General features: G+C 47.3%; 1 protein-coding gene across 1 annotated transcript in view; it reads left to right on the top strand.

Moving 5' to 3' along the window:
- The window catches only part of BACE2 (beta-secretase 2), a 116,183-nt gene that overhangs the window by 29,434 nt on the left and 59,951 nt on the right, over window positions 1-26,798 (top strand). Inside the window, exons 2-3 of the mRNA XM_066598948.1 lie at window positions 16,551-16,639; window positions 25,652-25,868. Coding sequence (XP_066455045.1) covers window positions 16,551-16,639; window positions 25,652-25,868 — 306 coding nt within the window. The remainder of the gene's footprint in view (window positions 1-16,550; window positions 16,640-25,651; window positions 25,869-26,798) is intronic.

Genomic DNA, 26,798 nt, shown 5'->3' with positions numbered 1-26,798 from the left:
GCTGGGCTCACACGGCCATCAGCGTAAGGTGCCATGGGGCTTCTCCAAACCCGGCCTTGACCTTACGTATGGCTGCAAAACAGTACTGTGTGTGACCAGATACTCGCACATCCGGTCATGCGCAGTACACCTGTTTTTGGTTTTTTTTTAGGTTCTATTACCCGCGCCGTCTTTTAGCAGTCACGCGTATACGCTCAGCCCGTACAGAATTACATTGCGTTTGGGCTGCAGGCATATATGTGACAATAGAGAACAAAGGGCTCTATTTTGCATATATATGCGACAAAATCTAATATGCTGCGCTACTGTGAGCAGAACTAGCGAGGCTATGTAATTGCCTGCGAGCTCCAGTGTGTCACAGGTGCATACACAGCCTGCGTAATTTACAATTTCCATACAGTCGTGTGACCCTGTTTTTATTCCTTGCGCCCCTTTAATTACCCACAATGATTACTTTCTTCAGGGCATAGAATGGCGGGATATTGTGTGCCGGCGGATGGTAATAACTTGTACAATACCTTCACATGCTGTGCTCTGTCCACGGGAGGGCACCGCACGCTTGACCGTTACTCCCTCAGGCCTTACCGCCACAAAGGCTCTTTATACACAGTGTCTGATATAGGCAGCCACCGACAGTCCCTGGTCCTCTCTCATTCAGGGACGTGGGTGGCTTTCTCAGCACAGGATGCCCACTCACCTGGGGCATTTAGCCATCGGGCAGTTTCATGGCCACCAGGACTTGCGCATGAGTGGAAGTGTTGACTCCTTGACTCGATGCTGTTTGTCCTTCTGGCACCATAGCAGGACAGCGGGGAAGGTCAGTCATGTGATCCCAGTCCGCGGTGTCCTCCATGGGACAACCATTTCCTCTCCTGTTTCCCCTTGTGTTGGGATCGTCTGCATTATTGCGAGGGGTTTCCACAATGTAGATTTCTGGCTTATCAGTAGGTTCTCCCTTAAATGCTTTGTGCAATCAGGAGAAGAACAGTCATATTTCGAAAGAGCCTTGTGTGGCGCAGAGTGTAAGCTCTCGCTCATGACCTGAAGGTTGCAAGTTCAATCCTCGCCTGGTTCACGTAGCCAGCTCAAGGTCGACTCCGCTTTCCATACTTCCGAGGTTGGTAAAATGAATACCCAGCTTGGTGGGGTAATAAATAAAAAATTACCTGAAAGCGCTGCGGAATAAGTTGGCGCTATACAAATAACAAGATTTAATATTTTTTTAAATTTAATTCATACAAGCACTAGTTCACATGTGTAGCCAACTTTAAAGGCCACCTGTCATTCTGGATTTAGGAGTCCAGTGGGCGGATCTAATTTGCGATTGGCAGCTATCTGTGCATGAGGGAACATAAAGAGAAGCGGAGTAGGACTGCTCCAAAGCGGGGAAGGAGAGCAGAGTCCAATAGCAGTTGACTGGTAGGAGTCCCGTGCGGCATATGCCCCAATCAACCATTGATGACCTGTCCTGCAGACACTTAGAGTACAGTCCCAGAAAACCCCTATAAGATTGATTACTACGGACAACTACAACATCTTTTCTTTTTTTTTTTTTTCTACCTTTTGCGCCAGTCTTGATCTGTCCCCAAGACTCTAGTGAGGGTCCTCACCACTACAACTCCCTCTGGTGGCCACTAGAGGTACGTAGAGCTTATGGCCTACCAACAAACTTGTGTGGGAAAGCCCTTTAAGGCCGATGGGTTCCTCCAGCAGATGGCAGTATCTCTGATGGAGACATGATGCACAACTCTTCTCGGCGCCAGCTCCTTTCAAGAAACATATGTTTAAACAGATGAGATGCTTTGCTAGTTATAAAGTGCCAAACGAACATGATTAACAAAATGAGCGCCAATAATAACATGTAATAATTGCATGCCGAGCCGGCCAGGAAGCGATTTTACTACGCCGCGCTTGCAAGGAGTTGCAGCAGATGGGCTTGTAATGTAATTAGGAATCTTTGTGTTAAATGAGGCATTATTTAAATTGGCTGCTAATTTTCACATCTATTAACCCACTGAAGAATAGAAAGAGCTGCAAATACTTATTTTAAAGAGCTTTTTTCTGGTGGTTGAGCAATAAAGAAATATTACATTTTTATCTCCAGCCTGGCGGCGATGGATGGCGGCGAACCGGCAGCAGGAGAGGATGCGTGGTCTGCTATATGTAGCTCTTCAGCGGGATGGAACTGCAAGTCCCAGCAAGTCGGGGTTGTCACTCAACTTTCCTCGAATCTTGTTGGCAGAGCAGTGGGGCTGAATCTCCTAACTGGATTTGCCATTCAGCAGTCTAGAAAAGCGGCTTTTTATACCTTATGGGATGTGCAATAGCAGCAATATAGAAGGACACAACTTTAAAAAAAAAGTTTGGTAGAATTTGCCAACTCTGACTGGTAGTTTTACTGGGACTTTTAATAGTTTTGGTTATCTGGATTTATGTAATTATGCGATTTGAGAAACTATACAATTTCTCCATTCTACCCATTCACTGACAGCAAGCAGGGTACTTTGGGGCATGGCAGTTTCCCTCTTTCCCCTTTTGGCCAAGTTACAGAAAAGTTAAAAAGGAGGTAATAAAATGAAATGACTTGCGGTGACCTTTCAGTACACAGGCCACGCGTGTATGTGGACACGCCACTGCCTCTCTAATAAGGGGCTGCTGGCATCACACTTTAGCCGTCTGTGAAGCTTATGCATTTCAATATGAAATGTGTATGATGTACGCATAGACTGTTCGCAGGGCCATATATACAGCTTACACTGTGCGAAGCTTGAATCCACTCCCATTTAAGGAGTTTTTCCATTACCTTCTCGATATGCCAAAAGATTGATAGGTGCGAGTCCCAGAGGTGAGACTTGCACCTATCCTAATTTGTGGCCACCACTGCCCCTGGAATAGCTTCATGCGGAGGTCAGGGATTGCACTTACGATGTGTTCATATCTCATATAGAAGTGAATGGGAGATGGAGCAAATCGTTATGTTGTTTCTGCATCTCCCAAGTTTATGTTCCTCTCCTGGGTCCCCGCATCTTCCTCAATGCCCTCAGTGCAGCGTCAGTGTTTACAGGCTGCTGCAGCCAATCAGACCTCAGTGCAATCTTAAATGGAGGACTGAGCTGCTTTATGGAAGATGCGGGGACCCAGGAGAGGTGTTTTTAGCACAAGGAACGTTTTTTAATGACTTCAGCCAACCCCGTTTAAGGAACCGGCTTAGTTTGTACACTTTTTGTCATAACTTCCTCTCACTTCTATGGGAGTTAGAGAAACAAGGTAGTCCAGCCGCGCTTGACTTTCTATCTTTCTGGTAGAGAGCTGTTTTCCCATGCTCGGCCAAGATGGAAACGCCTTTCAAAGGCCCTTTTAAACTTTCAAATTATTGTGATTTGGTCATTTCTGAGCAATTGTAGTAATATGTCAGTGTTAAAGGAGAGGATGACTGCTTGTTGGTCAGCGGTTGTGATACTCTGAAAATACTTCAATATCAGTGGCGTAATAAATGTAAATGCCGTACTGTCCCAGACTGGACAACTCCTAAATACCACCGTGCAGTGACACTGTACCGTGACTAGATGGCGTTATCCTGCTACTGCCGAATGAGAAAAGCACTTGAGGAGTTCTGAAAATACTAGACTATGAACCCCTCTACCCCAAGACCCTCCTCCCCCAGTGTATGAGTAGCACTCCACCTCCATCTCTACCCTGGTCTTGATACTTTGATAACAGCATGCAAGTTGCTGCACCTTCCGGCAGTGCCAGCTGGTGTGCGAGCTGTGGGGCAAAGATGGCTGCACCCCTATGTGGACCAGTCCTGTTACAGGGGTCAGATTTTCCAAAAGTAAGAAAAAAATGAAAAAACAACAACCTTGGATCTTGGGCCAGCCCTTTGCGATTGTCCGTCCCCACAGTCCTCTCCTGTCTTCTGAAGGCCGGAAATTGAAAAATCCCAGCCTCCAGAAAGCGCTGCTTCTTATTGGTTACAGCGCTCAGCCAATCACAGGCAGTCGTCAGCCATTTATCAATGATTGGCTGAGCACTGTGACTAATCACAGGCAGCGCTCAGCTGTCATTCATTGACGGCTGAGCGCTGCCTCTGATTGGTTACAGCGCTCGGCCAAACAGAGGCAGCACTTTCTAGAGGCGAGGATTTTTCAATTCTCAGCCTCCAGAAGACAGGAAATGACTGGCAGGGGAGCACGATGTACTCCCTATGCTTTCAATGGGGCTGGCGCTGCTGATGCTGGCCCCATTGAAAATAATGGCCGATAGCACAGATTTTTCTTAACACTGCGAGTGTGCAGTGAAGGCATCGCAAATGAGAATTAAACCATTGAAAATCATTGGTTTCATTTTCATGTATTTTCACTCACTCTGGCAACGCAAGATAGGCTATCGCTGGTGTGAAGCCGCCCTTAGTGCATAATAACTGATACACAAACTGCAACAATGTAGCACCTGTGTCTAACTCATCACTGGGAGCTTATTCTGGATTTCTTTTCTCTATCCTTCTTTGGGTATTAGTGTATCTTGACGCCACCGGAAGATAGGGGTTTGACAGGAGGAACGCGCCTCTCATACCCCTAGCTCCCGATTGGTCCAAGAATACCAGGTCCTGGAAGGTACTTTTTATGCATTGTTGTCAGCCACCGCCGTAGCCTGTCAGACTGTCCCCCGACTTAGTGTTCCCCCTTGCGCTGTCAGGGCTCCCTGGTGTTGTGCCCCTACTCCTACTGCGGTATTACTGTTGCCGCTACGGATGGAGCATATATCCCCAGCGTCAGTCAGCAGCGCTGCAATAGACTGCAGGCTGTAGCTGGTGCCTTCGACGCCACAGCTTTAGCCACCCCAGCGGCGCTCACCATGTCCTCCAGCAATGCAGGCCACCGCCGCTCCCCATTTCCTCCACCATGCAGGGCAGCGAGCAGCACATAGATGTGCCAAACGCCAGCTGTGTGTACTACCTCGCATGAGGAGGCGCACTGCCGACAGCGGGGCATATCCAAGGACCGCAGCTGCGACGGCACAACCGGCGGAGAAAGAAGCTGCAGCAGCAGAAGGGAGGCCGACTACCATGGGAGAGACCCTGGGATGCGGACATTTACATCTGCCGAGCCATGACAGAGTGATGGCAACAGCACGGACCTTCATTCTGGCCCAGGATTTGGGAGTAGAGGGGCAACATCTGAATGAAAGTGGCCTGGCAGGACCTGCAGGTGTAACGATCTGTACACCCAATCAGGTACAGGGGGCGTCACCCAGCTGTCACTCTGGACTCCACCAGGACTTTCTGGTGGCCTAAAGATACAGTAAGGGCTCCTTCCCACAGACAGATTTCCGCCACGTAATTCGCAACGAAATCTGCTGCGTTGCCTGCAGCTATTAAGTTCTATTGAACCTAATGGCTCAGGGCTCTCGGTGCGGAATTCGTCCTCACCCGCGGCATGCTCTATTTGCCGCGGGTGTATGCGCGGACGGCTTCCATTGCAGTCAATGGAAGTCGTCCGTTCACGCTATCTCCCGCTGTAGCACAGCGGAAGATAGCGTGAAGCCGCCGGCTGCGTCACGTGACGCTGCGTCGCGCCAAAGCGTCATGCGGGAGCGAGGATGCTGGATCCGCAGGTAAGTTTGGGGTCTCTGGGGGGCGCCGTGACTGGCTCCGCCGCGGAATTCCGCGGCAGAGTCCGTCACGGCCATGTGCAGCCGGCCTAATACTCCTTCTTTGTATTTGTATCTCTTTATCTCCCTCTCTTCATGGTTACATCTTTTATTTTTATTTTTTTTGCTCCCTCTGTTACTCGCGGTTTCTCAGATTTCTCTCGTTTCTCTCTCTCTGTCACGCCTGATCTCTGTCTCTTTTCACTTTTCTCTCCTGCCGGGCGCTTCTTTTTTCTGGCGCTCCTCTGACTGTCGCCTCTCTCTTCTCACTACTCTTTACTCTCTTTACTTATTGCTTAAACTTCTTCTGCCTCTACTCTCTGGCACTTGCTTTGCCCGGTGCGTCTCGCGCTCTCCTGCTACCATTGTCCGGCTAGTTATCATCTCTGTCACCTGAGCGGTTTGTCTGCAGCCAATCACAATCTATCTGGTTGCTAGGCTACCTGTCTCATCTGAGTCTCTATGAATTTTTTTTCTAACTGGTTGCTAGGTTACCTGCATCCCTTGTAAACTGATTCAGATTAAACCTCTAGGGCCGGCTATTATATTACCGGTCCCCATAACTGAACAGCGCTATGTAGTACCTCTTTCCAGGCCTCGGGGTGCGTTCATCACAAAATCTGCTGCAAATTGGAAATCCACTTCAAAGTATTCACCTTCTGGTGTTGATTTATTCACAACAAATCTGCCACATGATGAACGCACCTTGAATGGCTTCTTCACCTGATCAAAAACGCACACGACTTTTTTGCGCAGTGAAGGTCGTGGTATAGAGGGCACGGGATGGTTCACTTTGGCGCCAGAAACACCCGCTGAGTTATTTATAAGGCTGTGCAGTCTTAATTGGTCCCCGATGCGTTGATTTCCCCACTAAATTGTATAGTTCATTGCACAATTGCGCATATATTCAGTGCGCATTCGCTTACCCACACAAACTGCTATGGTGTCTTTGGTGCACAACGGAGTATTTTGCGTTTTTTGCCCTCATGTTCCGGTCCTTTTTAGAGAAGCCGATTCTCGAGACACGTCTCCGTTAACTCATTCGTCCAGCCTGTTTATACCGGCAGATCATCATTGGCTGATCCAAACAAGAATCGTTTAGTCCTTGTGTCAGCGAATGAGAAAGACTGAGCACTGTTTAAATGGAACAGTAAGCGAATGAAACAAGGAAAAAACTGACTAACAAGAAGCAAACAATTCTCGTTATTCATTCGTGTTTAGACTGAACAATTCTCTTCACTTTTGCTCTTCTGAACAATTTTTTTGAATGGTAATTGTTCCGTCTCAACGCAAAATTACAGTTGGGTCCATTTGAATATTCAAAGTATTAACGACCACTTGTCCGTCATTCCGTGTGTAAGTTACATGCAGAGCCCGACAGCACCTGTGATGTCAGTTACCGGCTTTTAGCTCCGCCCCTGATCACATGATGGTGACATCACAGGTAAGAGTTTATGTTCCTTAAGAACAATCTTTAATATATTCAATATAATTTTGTTCAGGAATTATTTCTCTTATAACTACAGGAACAACATCTGTATATTACTTTTCTTATATTTCTATTTCCCTTTCTTTCTGAGCCTCATCTCTTTTCTTTTATAGCTAGTTCATTCTTTCTTTCTGTCAGTACTCACACTTCTACCTTCTTGCTGCGCTTTCTAGTCTTTCTCTCCTGCTCTGTTCTTGACCTCCTTCTTCTTCACTAGCTAAACTCCTTGTACCCCACTGACAGCGTACGCACACTTTAAATTTGCTCTAACTGGAATTTCTTCACCAATCACAGACCTGTTGCTGGGTGGTGAAATACCCAATCAGATTAAAGGCCCATTTCCACGGAGTGATGATCGCTCAAATGACAGTTTGAGTGACAGCTTTGCGTGATCATTTTGCATTAACTGTTAAGTAGCTACTTAAAAGCTTCTTAGTGTGCAAATGAAGCCTTTAACTGAATGTGGTTAATAGCCAGAGGGCTCTTATCTGCATTCAGCTCCATTGTTATTGGGGGAAACAATACTATCAGCACTACCCGTGGAGAACTCCTGATAAGACCAAAGGACGGTTTTTAGGTTGACCTGAATTTAACCTTAAGCTACCAGTGCATGATGGCCACGCGTCTAGACCCAACGGGCATTCTTGTATCTTGATGCCACTGGAAGCTAGGTGTGTGACAAGGCTTCCATGGAGGAATGCCCCTGTCACACCCCTAGCTCCCAATGGGCTCAAGAGGTTAGGGTCCTAGAAGCTGCTACACTCTATGCATGCCTCCATGACAGTGAAATGTGTTCTTACAGCTAACCGCTTGTCCCCCAGTCCCAGCACTGCGGCCTCCTTGCTGCGCTCCTCCTGCAGCTGACTGCGGGCTTGCCTATTAGTCTGAGTTGCCATGACGATGTTGCCTCCCTGCTATGGCGCGGCACGTAGCAGAGCAACAAACTCCCCACCATCTATGACTTTTTCACTGCTAAATCCCTAAACCTGCTAGCTCTAACAGAAACATGGATACAGCAATCTGACACGGCCTCCCCTGCTGCACTGTCTTACAATGGCCTGCAGTTCTCCCATACCCCAAGAGCGGAAGACAGGCGAGGGGGAGGAGTTGGTGCGCTCCTCTCCCCAAAATGCACCTTCCAGGTCATCCCCCCAGTACCCTCACTCACTTTTTTTCCATCATTCGAGGTACATGCCCTACGGCTTTTCCTTTGCTGTCCATGCGAGTAGCAGTTATCTACTGCCCCCCAGGTGCCCCTCGCCTGTTTCTGGACCACTTTGCTGCCTGGCTCCCCCACTTCCTCTCCTGCGAAATCCCAACCCTTATCCTAGGAGGTGCTCAAGAAATGCTGAATGTCTGTGGAGAAAGTGTCAAAAGCCCGCAGACCTTCTCCACTTTAATTAAAATTTATGCTCAGAACCTACAACCTCGCCCTCCACCATGCCAAACAAGTCTACTTCACCTCTCTCGTCTCCTCACTATCCCATAACCCTAAACAAACTCTTTGACACCTTCCACTGCCTTCTCAGCCTAAAACCGCAGCCCCCGGTGACAGATCTCGGTGCTGAAGAGCTGGCTGCTTACTTCAAAAAGAAAATTGACGACATCCGGCAGGAAATAACCTTCTAATCCCAGACTAGCCCGGACCCTAGTCTTGTCAGTACTGCATCCAGCTCCTGTTCACTGTCTGTACTTAGTCCAACGACAGAGGAAGAAGTCTCCAGACTGCTCTCCTCCTCTCGCCCCACCACCTGCACTAGCCATCCTCTTTCCTCACACCTCCTGCGTTCCCTCTCCCCGGTGGTCATCTCCTACCTCACAACTAAATTCAATCCTTCTCTGACCTCTGACATTTTCCCCTCCTCATTCAAACATGCTATCATTTCCCTGCTGCTAAAGAAACCGACTCTTGACTCGACCGATGCTGCCAATTGTCGACCCATCTAAAACCTCCCCTTCATCTCCAAACTACTAGAATGCCTGGTTTACTCCCGCCTTATAAGCTATCTCTCAGAAAACTCTCTTCTTGACCCTCTACAGTCCGGCTTCCACCCCCTACAATCGACAGAAACCACCAAACGACCTCCTGACTGCCAAATCAAGGGGCAATTACTCCCTACTGATCCTCCTCGATCTCTCTGCAGCATTCGACACTGTCGACCACAAACTTCTCCTCACTATGCTTTGCTCCATTGGACTAAAGGACACTGCCCTCTCCTAGTTCTCCTCCTACCTATCCAACCGCTCCTTCAGTTTCTGCTTTGCTGGCTCTACCTCCCCTCTTCTTTCCTTTGCTGTTGGGGTCCCCCAGGGCCCCAATTGGACAGATCATCAGGAGATTTTGTTTCCAGTACCCCCTCTATGCTGATGACACCCAGCTATACACCTCCTCCCAGGACATCACAGCAACATTCCTCCAGAACGCCACCGACTGTCTGTCCGCTGTCTCTAACACTATGTCCTCTCTCTACCTAAAACTGAACCTCTCAAAAACTGACCTACTGGTGTTTCCACCCTCCACTAACCGACCTCCTCCTGACATCTCCATCTCAGTGTGTGGCACCATAACTCCCAGCACGCCCGCTGCCTTGGGGTCATATTTGATTCTGATCTCTCCTTTACCCCCTACATCCAATCTGTTTCCCGAACATGCCAGCTGCACCTCAAGAACATCGTTAGAATCCGCTCTTTTCTCACTGTGGACACTCTAAAAACGCTTACTGTTGCCCTCATCCGCTCCCGGCTCGATTATTACAACTTGTTGCTGATCGGCCTCCCCTGCACCAGACTCTACCCTCTCCAATCCATCCTGAATGTAGCAGCCAGGCTCATCTTCCTGTCCAGCCGCTACTCGGACGCCTCTGCCCTGTGCCGGTCACTGCACTGGCTGCCCGTTAAATACAGAATTCAACTTAAACTCACCACCTTCATCCACAAAGCCCTCCACAGCACCGCGCCCCCCTACATTACTTCCCTCATCTCCATTTACCACCAGCCCGGGCTCTCCGCTCTGCTCATGAAATCAGACTGCGCGCCCCTTTAATTCGAACCTCTCTTTCCCGCCTACAAGAGATCTCCAGAGCAGCACCTATCCTCTGGAATGCGCTACCAAAAAATATCCGGGCAATCACTGACACACTAAACTTCAGGCGTGCTCTAAAAATGCACCTCTTCAGGAAGGCCTACCATATCCACTAAACCAAACCCCTCGGTGCTCCGCCTGATGGCATGCTCCCTGTCCCACAGATTGCAATCCTTGCTAGCCGTAATCAGCCGGCACCTGCAGTCACCCCGATTCTGCCACTATACGGCCTGACCATTGTCTGTGTGTATACCATCCCTCACTCTCTACCTCGCCATACTGCGCACATCTCCAGCCCCGTTACCTTCTGTATTACCCCTTTATTTGTAGTGTGTAAGCTCGTTGGAGCCGGACCCGCACCCCTACTGTTTCCATCAATGGATTACTTCATGTAACTGTTGTTTTATTTCCCCTGTATTGTAAGCGCTGCGGAATATGTTGGCGCTATATAAATAAAGATTATTATTACAGTAGCAAGTATAAGGCGACAATGCTACAAATCGCCTGTATGTTGAGCCATGCTTTCCTATGGATTCTTCCACAAGAGTGATGTGTTGTAGCCTGGCCTCGTGTGGTGCAGAGTGTTAAGCTCTTGTCACGACCTGAAGGTTGAGAGTTCAATCCCTGCACATTTCAGGTTGACTCAGCCTTTCATCCTTCTGAGGTCGGTAAAATGTGTATCCAGCTTGCTGGAGGGGGCTAATAAATAAAAAAATTACCTGAAATCGCTGAGGAATAACTTGGCACTATACAAATAACAATTGCCTCACTCCCCCATGGGTTCTTCCACAACGGTGATGTTTTGTAGCCTGCGACATTGCAAGACTACAAAGTCGTGGCAAGCCTTCTGTGAAAGCCCTATGTGTATCAAAAAAGACTGGAAAAAAAATCCATCTGCTGTCATCTTCGGCGCGCTTCTCCTCTTCAGCTTCGGCACTTGTCTTTAGTCGTCTTCCAGCCCTTTCTGGATTGGAGGTTCAAAACCCCCAAAATGCACTCAAGGTTTTGTAGCCCATGTTTCCCTATGAAGCCTTCATATCTGTTGCATCGCTTAAAAAACACAATTTTTGTGCAGTGCGATGCAACTATGACAGTAGGAAATCCTACTGTCAAAGACATAACCTAAGCCCTAGCTGCAGAAAAAAAAGGATTCATCACCTTAGAAGCACTGTCTGGCACAGCTGCAGCTTCTTCCCAATCCCCGAAACTGTTCTTTATCTCTTTTAGCCAGGGATTGAAAAATCCCCGCCTCCTGGAAGCGCTGACTCTGATTGGCTGACGCTTAGCCGATCACAGCCAGCACTCAATGAACCAATCATAGCCACTCATCTAGCACTGGCTCTGATTGGCTAAGCGTCAGCCACTCACAGCCAGTGCTCCCAGGAGGCAGGGCCATAAATGGCTGCACATCCAAGTGGAAGAATGTATCAAGTGGGGTACCACAAGGCTCTGTCCTAGGCCCAGTGTTGGTCAACATGTTTGTAAATGACTGGAGGAGGGAATTGATGGGAAACTGATCAAATTTGCCGATGTAACAAAGCTAGCAGAGATAGTAAACACTAAAGAGAGAGAGCGTATTCAAAAAGATCTAGAAAAGCTTGCACAGTGGGCAGGAAATAACAGAATGGCATTTAACAAGGAGAAATGCAAAGTCCCACATCTGGGCAAGAAACATGAGGAAAGCACATACAGAATGGAAGGAATTGGGCTAAGCAGCAGCATATGTGAAAAAGACTTGGGTATACTAATAGATCATAAACTGAACATGAGTCAACAATGTGATGCAGCAGCCAAAAAAGGCAAACACAATTCTGGGATGTATTAAGAGAAGCTTAGAGTCTAGATCACATGAGGTAATTATCCCCCTCTACTTTTCCTTGGTCAGACCCCATCTGGAATGGAAGGCTCATGTAACATCATTCCTTATGTGGAAGACTGTGTCCAGTTCTGGACACCACAATTTAAAAAAGACATGGAGCAAGTTCAGAGAAGAGTTACCAAGATGGTGAGCGGTCTGCAAATCATGTCCTATGAGGAACGGTTAAAGAATCTGGGAATGTTTAGCAGAAGAGAAAGCTGAGAGGAGACTTAATAGCGGTCTACAAATATCTGAAGGGCTGTCACAGTGCAGAGGGATCAGCCCTACTCTCATCTGCACAAGAAAAGACTAGAAGCAATGGGATGAAACTGAAAGGGAGGAGACACTGATTAGATATTAGATAGTGAGGATGATGAAGGAATGGAACAGGTTGCCACTGGAGGTGGGGAGTTCTCCTTCAATGGACGTCTTCAGAGGCTGGACAGACATCTGTCTGGGATTATTTAGTGATCCTGAATTGAGCAGGGGGTCAGACCCAATAACCCCAGAGGAGCTGATGACACTGGACGACCCAATGACCCTGCAAGATCCGATGACTCTGGAGTCAACAATGTGATGCAGCAGCCAAAAAGGCAAACGCAATTCTGGGATGTATTAACCCTTTCCAATCCAGTGTCGGGCCTCCCCGACATCATCATTTTCCTCCACAGCTTCGATGTCGGGAGAGGCCCGACACTGCAGTGCAGGGGTGCATCCTTTTACACATTACATAGCGCTATGTAATGCACAGAGATTCCGTCCGGCGATCATGTGACCGCCAGGTGGCACCTGATCACAGCTGTCACATGATCGCCGAGCCAGGAGGCTGAAGGGATGTGGTAATGTGACCGATGGCACCCTCCTGAACTCTGTCAGATCAGGAGGGTGAAGAGAGAACTTATTTTTTCTCTTGGATGAGAAAAAAATAAATGGATTGGAAAGGGTTAAGAGAAGCATAGAGTCTAGATCCTGTGAGGTCATTATCCCCCTCTACTCTTCCTTAGTCAGACCTCATCTGGAATACTGGGTCCAGTTCTGGGCACCCCACTTTATAAAAGACATAGACAAACTGGAGCAAGTTCAGTGAAGAGTTACCAAGATGGTGAGCGGTCTGCAAATCATGTCCTATGAGGAACGGGTAAAGGATCTGGGAATGTTTAGCAGAAGAGAAGGCTGAGAGGAGACTTAATAGCTGTCTACAAATACCTGAAGGGCTGTCACAGTACAGAGGGATCAGCCCTATTCTCATCTGTACAAGGAAAGACTAGAAGCAATGGGATGAAACTGAAAGGGAGGAGACACAGATTACATATTAGACAGTGAGGGGATCAATGAGTGGAACAGGTTGCCTCGGGAGGTGGTGAGTTCTTTAATGGAAGTGTTCAAACAAAGGCCGGACAAATATCTGTCTGGGATGATTTAGTAAATCCTGCACTGAGCAGGGGGTCGGACCCGATGACCCCGGAGGACCTGATGACCCTGGAGGTCCCTTCCAACTCTACCATTCTATGATTCCATAATACTGCCCTCTATGTTCAAATATATAATTATTAAACTCTTTGAAGACCCCCTTGCACAGTCTGCCTCCAGACAGCATGATTTGGATGATAACTGGAAACACAACTCTTTATTTCCCTATTCAGCAAATGGAGACCAGATACAAGTGACATGCACTTACTGTATGGATGTGCCTCTATAGACTTTGGTGTACTGTCCCTTTAACTCGGTCAGCTGGTGGGTAGGGGTCTGGATACAATGTAACAATATATGTGAAGGATTGGCACTGGTACAGCTTTATACAATGTGGTCAGTGTTGCTTTGTTGGGTTGGTTGGCATTCTGTGGGCGAGGCTGAGCATCGAGCCCTCTGCTAAACGGCGGAGCAGGGAATCCCTCATTGGGAAATTCCAGCTACACACTTTGGCATACTTCTGAGGAACAGGTGAAGCTGCAGGCGCGCTCTATATTACTATATTAACCTCTTACTCATCACTGTATGTATTGTGCGTCTGATGGGGCTGGCATCTATTAGAGGCAACCTGCATTATCACTCGCTGACTTCCAGACGGTTTTTTTCTTACAACTTTAGCCCTTTGGAGGGAATGTGTCGTCAGAAAATGACCCTCTTGTGTAAATCGTGTTTTAATCACTTAGACGTAATAACCATATATACTGGAGTATAAGCCTAGTTTTTCAGTACATTTTTTTAATGCTGAAAAAGCCCCCCTCGGCTTATACTCGAATGAGGTAAAAAAAACCCGAAAACCTCAAACCCCCCCCCCCCCCCCCTTCCCGCATTACTCACCTACCAGCCTGCGTCTGTGTCCCCAGCACGATGGTCTCCCCGGCGGTGCGGCAAGCTGCTTGAGACTTCTCCCCTCTGTGATTTTTCCTGCTCAGCTTTGAATTTCCTCCGCCGGCTGTGATTGGCTGGCACTCAATCCAATCAAAGTGCTTACTTACACAGCGCTGACGGCAGGGGAATTGAAAACCGAGCGAGAGGACAGCGTGGAGAAGTCTGAAGCAGGTTGCTACACTGCCGGTGAGACCATCGCGCCGGAGACACAGACGTAGGCTGGGAGGTGAGTATTCCGTTTTTTTACCTAGCATATACTCGAGCCTAGCTAGGCTTATAGTCAATAAGTTTTACCAGTTTTTGGGGGGTAAAACTTATTGACTCGGCTTATACTTGGGTCAGCTAATACTTCAGTATATACGGTAAGTACCATATTTTTACTCTAAGACAGGGGTCCCCAACTCCAGTCCTCAGGGACCACCAACAGGTCATGTTTTCAGGATATTCTATAGTAAGAACACCTGTGGCAATGTCAGAGGCACCGACAATAATGACATCACCTGTGCAACACTGAGGAAATCCTGAAAACATGACCTGTTGGCGGTCCCTGAGGACTGGAGTTGGGGAACACTCCTATAAGACACACTCGACGATAAGACGCCTCCCCATTTTAGAGCGGGAAAATAGGGAAAAAATATTTAGAACTGAGGCGGAGACAGTGCAGGGGATAGTGCTGGTCGACGGAGGATAATAAGCAGCAGAGGTCTGAAAAAACAGTGTGAGTGCGGCAGGAGGAAGGGAAAAAGAGGTTTGGTGGAGGCGGGGAGCAGTGGCAGTTCCCGCTTGCGCTCAGCACCAGTCAGCGCTGTGCATGGGCAGCAGGGGGGAGGAGAGAAAGCTGCTAACTGGTCGCACATTTGTTTGTGCGATTGCGAGTTTAATGTGCGATCGCGCTAACTAAACCGCAGTCGTGCATTAAACTCCCGATCGCACAAAAAAATGCCGATCACGACTAATTTTGGGCACATTCGCTCTAAGATCCCACCCCCCACGCCCCCCCTGCTTTTGAAGGGAAAAAGGTGCGTCTTTTTCCAGTGAAAATACAGTGTTTGGGTCTTTTTAAAGTTTTCATTGTTGCATATTATGAAAAAATCCTACCGTTCTTCCACAACAACTAAGACTAATAGTGTGATGTCACAGCTCACCTCCTCCTCCGCGCACATGTCACAGCATGCCCACAACCATCTCCTATAGAAGTCATTCCCCTCCTGTGCATTGTGTGAATGGCCCACAAGACTGCTGTGAAGACAAGATGGCCGCAGAGTCGTGCGCAGACAATAGATTAAAAAAAAACTACAATCAGGAAATTAAAACTGTAGAAATGGAAAATGTTTCACTATTTGGTTTTCACCTATGAAGAAAATATCAGTGATGCGTTAATAAACGGGTCGCCGCCTCTGAGCAGCTCCTGACCAGGCCGGGGATGTATTTTTATACTTGCTCTTCCCACGCTGTCACTTGTGCAGGTGCAGCGCGGCAATTGTTGGGAAAATCGAGTTGCGGTCTGAGGGTCCGTTTACCGCGGCAGACACCTCATTGGTCGTTCGCTGTAGAAGTCGCTCTGAACGATTACTGAGCGAGCCAATGATTTGTAGTTCTGCATAAAATGAATGATGAGTGAAAAGCCAACAATTATCGTTCAGCGTCCAATCGTTGGCTGCGTTTACATAGAACGATTTTTGCACATTTGAATGGTTTTTCTGATCGATAATCGTTAGGTGTAAAAGGGCCTTAGGAGAGCAGTGGGGTGTGAAGTGCGCAGAAGTCGGAGGGGCCTCGGCCATTTACGGGACGCGCATACAAGGAGACGCTTCCAGAGACAAATAATTAGCTACAAATATCGTGATCGCGTCTCGTCAGTCGCTTCTGTTGCATCGTGTCTGGCCTGTCATTGTGGACTTCCTAGTTTACAAATAGAATGCCAAAGCTGCAGTAAAGACTGATACAAAGTAATTGGTGCTGTTGGGTGAGGTGTAATACTGCAGCTTTATGTTGAAGTGACTGAGAAATGATTAATAAGCCCCTCTAATGGTTGTTTAATGAGCTTTTTTTTTTTAAATTAAAGTGAAAATGCCTCTTTTGCACTAATTACACTTTTTGTTTTTTTACATTTTCAGTTAAATATATTGGTGGATACAGGAAGCAGTAACTTTGCGGTGGCCGGTGCCTCAAATCCTTATATTACCTCGTATTACCTTTCGGAGCGGTGAGTGCCAGCATCAGTAAATGTGCAGATTAATGCAGTTTTTGTGTTTCTCGTTGTCCGGAGGAGCCGCCATGTCAAATGTTGTAATGAAAACAAAGCTTTGGTATCGTGTTAGCCAGTAGAGCCAAATGCTGGTGAAATCTTTCTTCTCTTACTGTATACTGCCAGCCTCTCTGCTGTCGGCGCCTATCCAACGTGTCACCTCCTGCAGTACTGGCTTTAGCCAGCAGATAGCGCCGTTGTATAACAGCAGAAAAAGAGTAAGCCCCCTAGAAAAAGCTGGATACAAGTTGGATTGGAAAGAGTTAATACTTGGTGGCAAATCTCTTGTAGCCAAGCACAGCAGTCTGACGTTTTTTGTAGTTGATGATGAGGTTTGCGCACGTCAGAAGGCATTTTGGTCCACTCCTCATTGCAGATCTTCACTAAATCATTACGATTTCCAGGCTGTCGTTTGGCAACTCTGATCTTCAGCTCCCTCCATAAGTTTTCTATGCGATGAAGGTCTGGAGACTGGCTGGACCACTCCATGACCTTAATGTGCTTCTTTTTGAGCTATTCCTTTGTTGCCTTGGCTCTTTGTTTTGGGTCATTGTCGTTCTGGAAGACCCCGCCACGACCCATTGTTAATGTCCTGGTGGAGGGAAGGGGGTTGTACAGGATTTTACGGTACATGGCTCCATCCATTCTCCCATTAAAGTAGTCCCGTGCCCTTAGCAGAGAAACACCCCCAAAACATAATGTTTCCCCCTCCATGCTTGACAGTGGGGACAGTGTTCTTTGGGTCATTGGCAGCATTTCTCTTCCTCCAAACACGGCGAGTTGAGTTAATGTCAATGAACTCAATGTCTGTCTCATCTGCCCACAGCACCTTCTCCCAATCACTCTCAGAATCCTCCAAACTTCAGACGGGCTGCACATGTGCCTTCTTGAGCAGAGGGACTTTGCGGGCACTGCAGGATTTTAATCCATTACGGCGTAATGTGTTACCAGTGGTTTTCTTGGTGACTGTGGTCCCAGCTGCCTTGAGATCATTAACAAGTCTCCCCCTGTATAGTTTTAGGCTGATCTCTCACCTTCCTCATGATCCAGGATACCCCACGAGGTGAGATTTTGCATGGAGCCCCAGATTGATGCCGATTGACAGTCATTTTATATGTCTCCCATTTTCTTCCTATTGCACCAACAGTTGTCTCCTTCTCACCAAGCGTCTTACTTCTGGTTTTGTAGCCCATTCCAGCCTTCTGCAAGACTATGATCTTATCCCTGACATCCTTGGAAAGCTCTTCGGTCTTGCCCATATTGTAGAGGTTAGAGTCTGACCTATTAATTGAGTCTGTGGACAGGAGTCTTTCATACAGGTGACCATTTAAGACACCTGTCTTTAATGCAAGTAACGAGTTGATTAGGAGCGTCTAACCGGTCTGGAGGAGCCGGAACTCTTAATGGTTGGTAGAGGATCAAATACTTCTCTGTCCAAAATGCAAATAAATACATTTAGACATCTGATTTTTGTGGATTTTTTGGGGGGATATTCTATCTCTTAAACTTAACCTACCCTAAAAATTATAGACTGTTCATGTCTTTGACAGCGGGCAAACTTACAGAATCAGCAAGGGGTCAAATACTTATTTCCTGAACTGTAGATATGAGACCTTTTAATGGCTAGTGTCTGTGCCTTGTCATAAGTGTGTATAAATATGCATGCCTCTTCGGATCTATTTCATGTTGGCCTGAAGCAGAGCCCTGCCTTGGTTGGAAAGCTCGCTGTATCATCCTGTATTTTTGTAGCCGTTAAAAGATATCATATCTACAAGATGACTTGGTTTCTCTTACTGAGAACAATCCCAAATGTTGCTGTGTAATGGAGAGATATTCTGCCTCTACAAGGGGTGCTGATAAGTCTTGGCTTTGTGTTCTTTTTTGTTTCTGTGGTAACGGATGTTACATCACATGGAAGCCTTATGTGTCTAATATATGTTTGTAGCTTATGACAACAGTGATCTCGGCACGCGGGAAAACAACATGGCGGAGTCTAAGGGGATGTTCACAGCCAATGAGAGCAGAGGAGTGATGAAGTCGGCGCAGGATATTCCTGGTGATATGTGGCAGACATCGGGGGTCAATGCCCTTCATACTCTACAGTTAAGAACTGGGTTGCCAAATTTAAAACTGGCCACTTCAGCACTAATAATCAGTCCTGGACGACGGAAAGAGGTTGTTGTTTCGGAGATCGTTGATGCACAACCTCATTCTGGAGAATCGGCCAATTTCAGCTGCAGGAATAGCCGACATCATGGGGATTTCTCGTTAAAGGGGTTGTCCCGAGGCAGCAAGTGGGTCTATACACTTCTGCATGGCCATAATAATGCACTTTGTAATGTACATTGTGCATTAATTATGAGCCATACAGAAGTTATAAAAAGTTTTATACTTACCTGCTCCGTTGCTGGCGTCCTCGTCTCCATGGTGCCGACTAATTTTCGCCCTCCGATGGCCAAATTAGCCGCGCTTGCGCAGTCCGGGTCTTCTTCTTTTCTGAATGGGGCTCCGTGTAGCTCCGTGTAGCTCCGCCCCGTCACGTGCCGATTCCAGCCAATCAGGAGGCTGGAATCGGCAATGGACCGCACAGAAGCCCTGCGGTCCATGAAGACAGAGGATCCCGGCGGCCATCTTCAGCAGGTGAGTATGAAGACGCCGGACCGCCGGGATTCAGGTAAGCGCTGTGCGGGTGGTTTTTTTAACCCCTGCATCGGGGTTGTCTCGCGCCGAACGGGGGGGGGGGGGGGTTTAAAAAAAAAAAAACCCGTTTCGGCGCGGGACAACCCCTTTAACATGTTTGTGTCATTATCCATGAAGAAGCTTTCTGCAAAGTGGGTCCCCAAATGTTTGACAACAGATCAGAAAAGCATCGAGTGACAACTTCCTAGTCTATTTGTCAGCGTTTCCGAACTGATAAGAACTTCCTGGATGGACCGGTCACCATGGATGAGACCTGGATTTATTTGTATGACCCTGAACCCAAGGAGCAGTCAGAGTGGAGGCCCAGTGATCCTCAGCCACTAAGGGGATGGCGTCTGTGTACAGATATATACAGCCACCACTAGGGGGAGCTCACTACATGCAGATATATACAGCCACCACTAGGGGGAGCAGTCAGAGAGTGGAGGCCCAGTGGTTCTCAGCCACTAAGGTGATGGTGTCTGTGTTCTGGGATAAGGAGGGCCTGCTGCTAGTGGACGACCTTCACAATGGTTCCACCATCCATGCAAAGTATTACATTGAACTTTTGGACCAATTGAAGGCAGCTCTGAAGGCCAAAAGGTGCGGCAAGCTGTCCAAAGGAAACTTGTTCCTGCAAGACAACGCCTCCGCTCACACTGCACAAGCGGCCACGGCAAAACTGGTGGAGCTAGGCTTCCAGCTGGTTGACCACCCACCTATTCACCAGATCTAGATCCCTCCGACTATCATCTGTTTCCAGAAGAAACACCCCAAGGGGACCAAATGTCCCATCATTTCTGATGCCATGGCTGCTACGGATGACTGGTTTGAGGCACAACCGAAATCCTCCTTTTTGCAAGGCTTACAGAACTTGGAATCCCGATGTAAGAAGTGTGCTGGCATCAGTGGAGAGGATGTGGGAGAAATGGAAAGTGTCATCTTCTATCTTTATCTTGTTTTTTCTTTCTGGGTAAAGCCAAAGACTTATCAGCAGTCCCTTGTAGAAGAAACATTTCACCCGCAGCTAACCGTTCCAACCAACAATGGTGGGACTAGCAACATCCAACCACCACAACAGGAACACGATCCATTATTTAAAGACAAAATCCATAGTAGACAGAGGTTCGTGGCACCAAATATCTCTCCAAAGCAGAGCGGTAGATTTTACTCCTCCATACCAAGAAATACAAATCTTTGTTAAAGACCCAGAGGGTCGAAACGTAACTTGTATTTTTTGGCATGGAGGAATTAAATCTACTGTTCTGCTTTGGAGAGAGATTCTGCGTTGTGTTTAAAGTATAATGTGAGTTAGATAAAGAGAAGTTCAGTCCGGTCCGGAATACACAAATTGGAATACATGCACCCCTCGTTGTGGCCGGAGTGTTGTAATAGCCAGTTATATCCCTTGATCCTTCCATTGGGGGTGCTATGGAGACACCTGTTGAGCACTTTTGACAAGATGCCACCCCTGAAAATGAAAGTAATATGCCATACCTAATAAAGCTGTACGCGTACAGGTGGCGAGTCTGTGTGAAGGTGATGAGATAGTAATCCATATTTCGCCAAGGGATGTTTCTAATTGCCTGCAGAGCGGGACTAAAGCTCTGCTGACGTATTTCTGCAGCAGGAGGGTCCGTCGCCTGTACAATACCATTTTTTGTCGAGTTTTTCTATCCGACAGCCCTGATAAATGAGGCGCGGAGACTTGTAGACTGCGATAAGCCTCATTCATGAGCTGTTGGGTTTAGCGGTTTAGAACTTGTCTCAGTGATGTGGTCATTGAACACCTTTTTGTCATTTTCTTTGCAGTGACAAGTTTACATCCCGAATGTTGATGGGTTTTTCTTGTATTTTTGACTTGAATCTCCATTAATAAGGGTGGAAAGCGGCTCCTGGGAAACGATGGCCTGGAGTGTCGCCGTACGGCTTGCACCTCTGCTGCCATCACATTATATCCTCCTCACGATCCAACATGATTCATGCTGCTGGTGGTGTTTGTTGTGGTGGTAGAGCAGAAGTTGCCCCTTTAGTCCAATGCCGCAGAAGCAGAGCTTGAAGGGATGCAGTCGCATGATGGTTCTCGCACGCCATGGCCAAGTGACTGATGGAGGTCACATCATGAAGATCACACCATAAATGATGATTGTGGTTGCTGAGTGGGACCGCTGATATAGAATATTGCGGGCGTGTTGTATTACCTCCGGTGCTCCGTTATTTGCTGGCGTTTTCTAGTATACACAGTGAGGACTTAACATGTATTTTTCAGAGGGTTCTGGGGACCTTATGGTTTGTCAGTGCAGTGGTGCTGTTTGTCAGTTGGTACCATTTGTGGCCTATAGAAAACCCCTATCAGGATTTTTTTTCTCCCTGTATCTCTCCCCACAGAGATTCCACGTGTTCAACTCCTGCACCTATATCTTCTTGTAGCTTCGGCCTTAAGTACAATTTAACATACAGACATACCCCTCCAACAGCATAACTTGATTATGTCCTTGGGGAGGTAGAGGAAGACACTTCTTTCTGAATCCACGGCATCTAAGGAGTTACATAGCCAGCATTGGAGGTTTCTCAGATCCTGACCATTAAAGGGAACCAGTCATCACCTTTTGAGCCCCATAAACTACATTATGGGACTCAAGGTGGGAGAACGGGAAGCCCAGGGAGCAGTTTCATACATGCCAGGTGCCCCATTCCAGCACTGTAGTCCTGTGAAGTTGGCAGATACGTGTGCATCTCCCATTGTGTGTGAAGGAAGCCCTAACCTGTGTCTTCTCTCCGCTGGGGTTTTGTCTGTCGCAAAGGGGAATTTACAGATATTTGGTCACGGTCAGCTAGAGAATATATGGGGAAGCAGGTCAAAAAGACTGAGAAGGGTGATTGCAGGGACTCTTGTAGATGTACTGCGTGGGAGACCATGAGGGTCGGCAGCACCTCTGTCCTGAGCCGAAGCACAGGCATCCGGTAGCGGGTCAGTATATCGCCACAGACAGACCACATATTTGCTGGAGTGACTTAACCTTTTTATTCACCATGAAGGCACACAGTACTTTCTAGTGGTAAGCAGTTTAGATTAACTGCTGCTGCACTTGCAGAATAGGTGGTGCGATGTGCTCAATCACCAGCAGAACAGTTCATGCTCGGTCTTTTTGAATTCGCTACCACCACCCGGGTTAGTAACGCTGCAGCCCTACTAAGTATAGGCAATCTCTTTCTGCCTGGACCTGTTGTGCCATTACACATACTTTCCCACAACCTTATCTTGGCAGTTGCCTAGCAACAGGTATTATTGCTGTCATGGCACCTGTTCTGCACCTTCAGTACCTGGAGGCACAGTTGTTTAAAGAAACACACAAAAACAAGCTAACATTTGTGCGGATTAAAAAACAAACAGATACTCAGACTACACGGACAGCAACCCGACGGTGTCGTAACTGTGTGACAAGGGTCGATGTAAAGTCAGTCCGAAACTTGTAAGAACAACGTCTATTAGGCAAGAGGACACCCAAAACCCTGTTCCAGCCATGGATTGTTTCACCTGCGATGTCGAGCAGCAACCCTTTGGGGCCTCAACTAGGAGTGATTGTGGACTGTTTGGCGCAGTCCGTGGCCCCCAAGACTTGGAGGGATTATAATTCTGCGTGGTGTTTATGGTTGGCGTCCTGGAAGGAGAGGATACAGATGCCCCTAATTGTGATGATCAGCAGTCTCTTTCCTCGGTTTGGTTGAGCAGACCTCCTTTTTTTTTCAGAGGCAATTTAATATCCGGCCTATGAATGGTAATTTACAAGCCAGACGGGTGGTATAAAGCGGCTTCTGGTGCAAGGGGTGACAAGTTTCTCATTTCATTCAGGGTATTGAGTGAAATTGGTCTCTGTTACCTCAAATCTATTTTTCTTAAGAGGTTCTGCTGTTTAAACCTGCTTTCTAGGCCTTCTTTTGATGCCATGTGGGTTGCTACGTTTGTGGCTCACTCCAAGGATACTCGAGCTTCTCTAGTTTTGTCAGATATACTTTTTGGGGTTTGTGAAATTTCTGATCAGTTAGAAAAAGGGAGGCGCAGAAGAATCACTTGGGTCGGAGCGATGGGATGAATTTGTGGTCTTATGAGTTCGGCTCTCGAGGTCGGTGCCCTGTTCCTGCTGAAGGTGGTTCTCTAAGGTGTTTGGGGATTATTGGGTTTAGGTCATGTTGTTGTTCTTTTTTGCTCATATACATTTACGTTAGGACAGCTGCGGAGACCTTCAGTTTGGGTCTCAATGAGGAGACCGTTATTGGTAGACGGGACTCTTCTAGCTTTAGACTTTGAGAGATCTGATTTAGTTGTTTTATGGTCCTCTTGAAGCTTTTTTTGTGAATAATAGTCGGCTATCCTTCTGTCGGGCGCAGAAGAGAGCGGTAGACAGAAACTGTTCAATGAATCTTCCATGGATGTTAAATATGGAAGGCTTTGGGCGAGAAGTTTGTCTAGACCAAGATATTCTCACTTTGGGTACTGGTGTACCTTGACGCCACCGGAAGCTAGCGGTTTGACAGGGCTGAGATGGAGGAAAGCCCCTTTCACACCTCTAATTGGGTGGCAACCCAGCAGAGCTCAGAGGTCTGACAGCAGCATGGAAGGACTTTTGCCGTGGGATGGAGGGTTAGGCTTAGGGGTAGTTTCAATGTTAGGCTTACTAATAATGCAAGCCTAACTGTGAAACGACCCCTAACCCTCCATCCCATGGCAAAAGTCTCCCTTCAGCCCCTAAAGGCAGTGGAGTGGAGTTGCCGTCAGTGGGCGTCTCCGCTGAAGCTGTTACACAACCCTGAGCGCCGCTACTTCAGAGGGCAGGCCACCGCAGTTCCCAGCCTTACTGCTAACGAGCCCCCAGCCAATCAGAAGCTGAGGGCGGTACTATAATTTGACAGAGCTGTATTATGTCGCCACCCCATAGTTCCGGTGGCGACTTAATACACCAGTACCCTCATTTTGTACATGGCAACAGTACCTTTTCACAGGACAACTATGAACAATATCTTTGTAAACATTCTTCATATCAAACAACTGTTGTTCATATGCTTCAGCAACTCCGCTGAGCGACTGTCTGAGTGATATTTGCTCCGTGTCAAAGTAACTTTCGCTGTTGTGGATATTGGCATTGAGTGCACTTCCCCTCCAGGAGTCACAATAATTTCTGAAATTATTCCCCATTCTGTTTGGACTTTTATAAGTTGAGAAAATTAGGAAGTGCCAAACCGGAATCTGATGGGGGGTTCCTGTTGGATTTTACAGAGGCAATGTTACTAAGTGTCGATAACTTGACCCTGCAAGCAGTGGTTGGGCCGCTATGGCATTGTTGATTGCCTTGGCTTGTAGGTGTTGTCACTAGAGATGAGCGAGCGTACTCTCTAAGGGCAAATACTGGAGCGAGTATTGCCTTTTGCGAGTACCTGCCCGCTCGTCTCAAAAGATTCGGGTGCCGGCGGGGGTGAGCGGTGAGTTGCGGGAGTGAGCGCGGGGGAGAGAGAGATCTCCCCCGCCGGCACCCGAATCTTTTGAGACGAGCGGGCAGGTACTCGCAAAAGGCAATACTCGCTCAAGTATTTGCCCTTAGCGAGTAAGCTCGCTCATCTCTAGTTGTCACCCATTGTATAATTGGTGGACAAGGGTCTTTGGGGCCAAACCCTTTTGGTTACATGCGGTTTGAAGAACGTTATTAAAGTAATATTTTGTAACCCTTTAAATACCACGGCCATTTTGGATCCTATTTTCAATGTAATGTCTGTATTTCAGATTAGGTTATAGGAAGAATACGTATGGTGATGTTTTATGTTATGGGGTAACGACACATGGCATCCCATGTTTGGCCCTGAATGATCCGTGTAACTGCACATTCAGCTCCACTGCCATATTACTCAGTTGAATTGGAGTTTGTAAGACTGGAATATGAGAGAAGATTGAACCCTTCCATGGAGGTCCGGATCTCTAAATTCTCTATGTATTAATCTTCAGCCTGTGAAGTCCTTGAGGAGTCCATTGATGCTGTTTCTTAGTTACTGCTCTCTGGGAAAGCTGGGTGATGACTAACCATTCCTATCCTACATGGCAGCCTGAGGAAGCTGGGTGAGAACCCTCCATTGCCAAGTGGTTTATGCTGCCCCGTAGCCCGTGTGCTGTTCTATGGGTGATTGTCCACCTTTCCTCAATACCACTAAGAAATATTTGAATATAATAGAATTGGGTTGTACACTGATGTACATTTTTCTTCTTAATATATTTGTGTTGCAAATTTCTTTTGTTTTTGGTAGGTCTAAAACATACCGCCCTCTCAACCTTGACGTCACAGTCCGGTATACTCAGGGAAGTTGGACCGGAGTTCTTGGACAAGATGTCGTTACTTTGCCCAAGGGATTAAATGGCACCTTTCTAGTAAACATTGCTTCAATCTTGGAGTCCGAGAGCTTCTTTATGCCTGATATCAAATGGCAAGGCATTCTGGGCCTGGCCTACAGGGCATTGGCCAAGGTAAGTTATCATGAACAACCCTCCCCAAAAAACTTTCTTCTTTTTTTTTTCTTTAAACTTCCCGAGTGGGATGTGGGGGGGAGAGTATCTAGAGTTCATTATTTCAGGCAGATAAGCTTCTCTTTCCAAAACTCCTCTTGCCTCACCCCAGGTCGGTGTTGTAGATTGCCGCCTCCCTTCTTTTGCTGATGGTCACCCTGTGGATGGGGGGCTGCAGTATTAGGAGGGACTGGTCTCTATAGCTTAAATTGACATACAGCAGATTTAAAACCCAAATCACGGGTCAATTTATACATTTTTTTTATTTTAGCGTGTGGATGAGATTTCTTGAAACTTTACACTGCTGCTACTGTGAAGTGCTGTGCAAAGCCTGCAGCATTATCGCAAAATGTGAACATACTTGAAAGTGAACCTTCTAGCCGCAACGCCATTCATGCTACTATAGCCATTCTTTCCCCAGGCGCAGTGATTGATAACAGGGAGCAGTAGCTTTATTTTGCTATTTTCTTCATCACGTACAGAAACTTGTCATGTTCTACATCCTGTAACAAAGTCCTCCAGGCGGAGGGGCGGCAGAGGCACACTGGAGCAGAAATAGAATAAAACTCCTTCAGCTTTATTTCATGGTAAAGTCCAAGCAAAGTAAAACGGCAGAAGTCCTCTCAAAACAGGACAATAGGTGCAGCACGCAGGGTGCTCAGATCCATGAAGTGAGGTGTTGCTCCATCCTCAGCTTAACAGACACGGACTCCCTTGGAGCTGCAGTTTTTTATGCCCCCATTAACTGGGTCAGTGCCTACAGCTGAGCCTCCTAAAAACCAACGGGAAGTTGTGGACTGGACTGTCCAGACTAAGGCCTCCTTCCCACGAGCGTGACGGGGTCCGCCGCGTAATATTACGCAGTGAAGCCCGTCACGGCGCCCCCCAGAG

The sequence above is a fragment of the Eleutherodactylus coqui genome, chromosome 4 (assembly GCF_035609145.1).
Source record: "Eleutherodactylus coqui strain aEleCoq1 chromosome 4, aEleCoq1.hap1, whole genome shotgun sequence".
Classification (NCBI taxonomy): Eukaryota; Metazoa; Chordata; class Amphibia; order Anura; family Eleutherodactylidae; genus Eleutherodactylus; species Eleutherodactylus coqui.
This window is presented reverse-complemented; position numbering and strand designations above follow the sequence as displayed.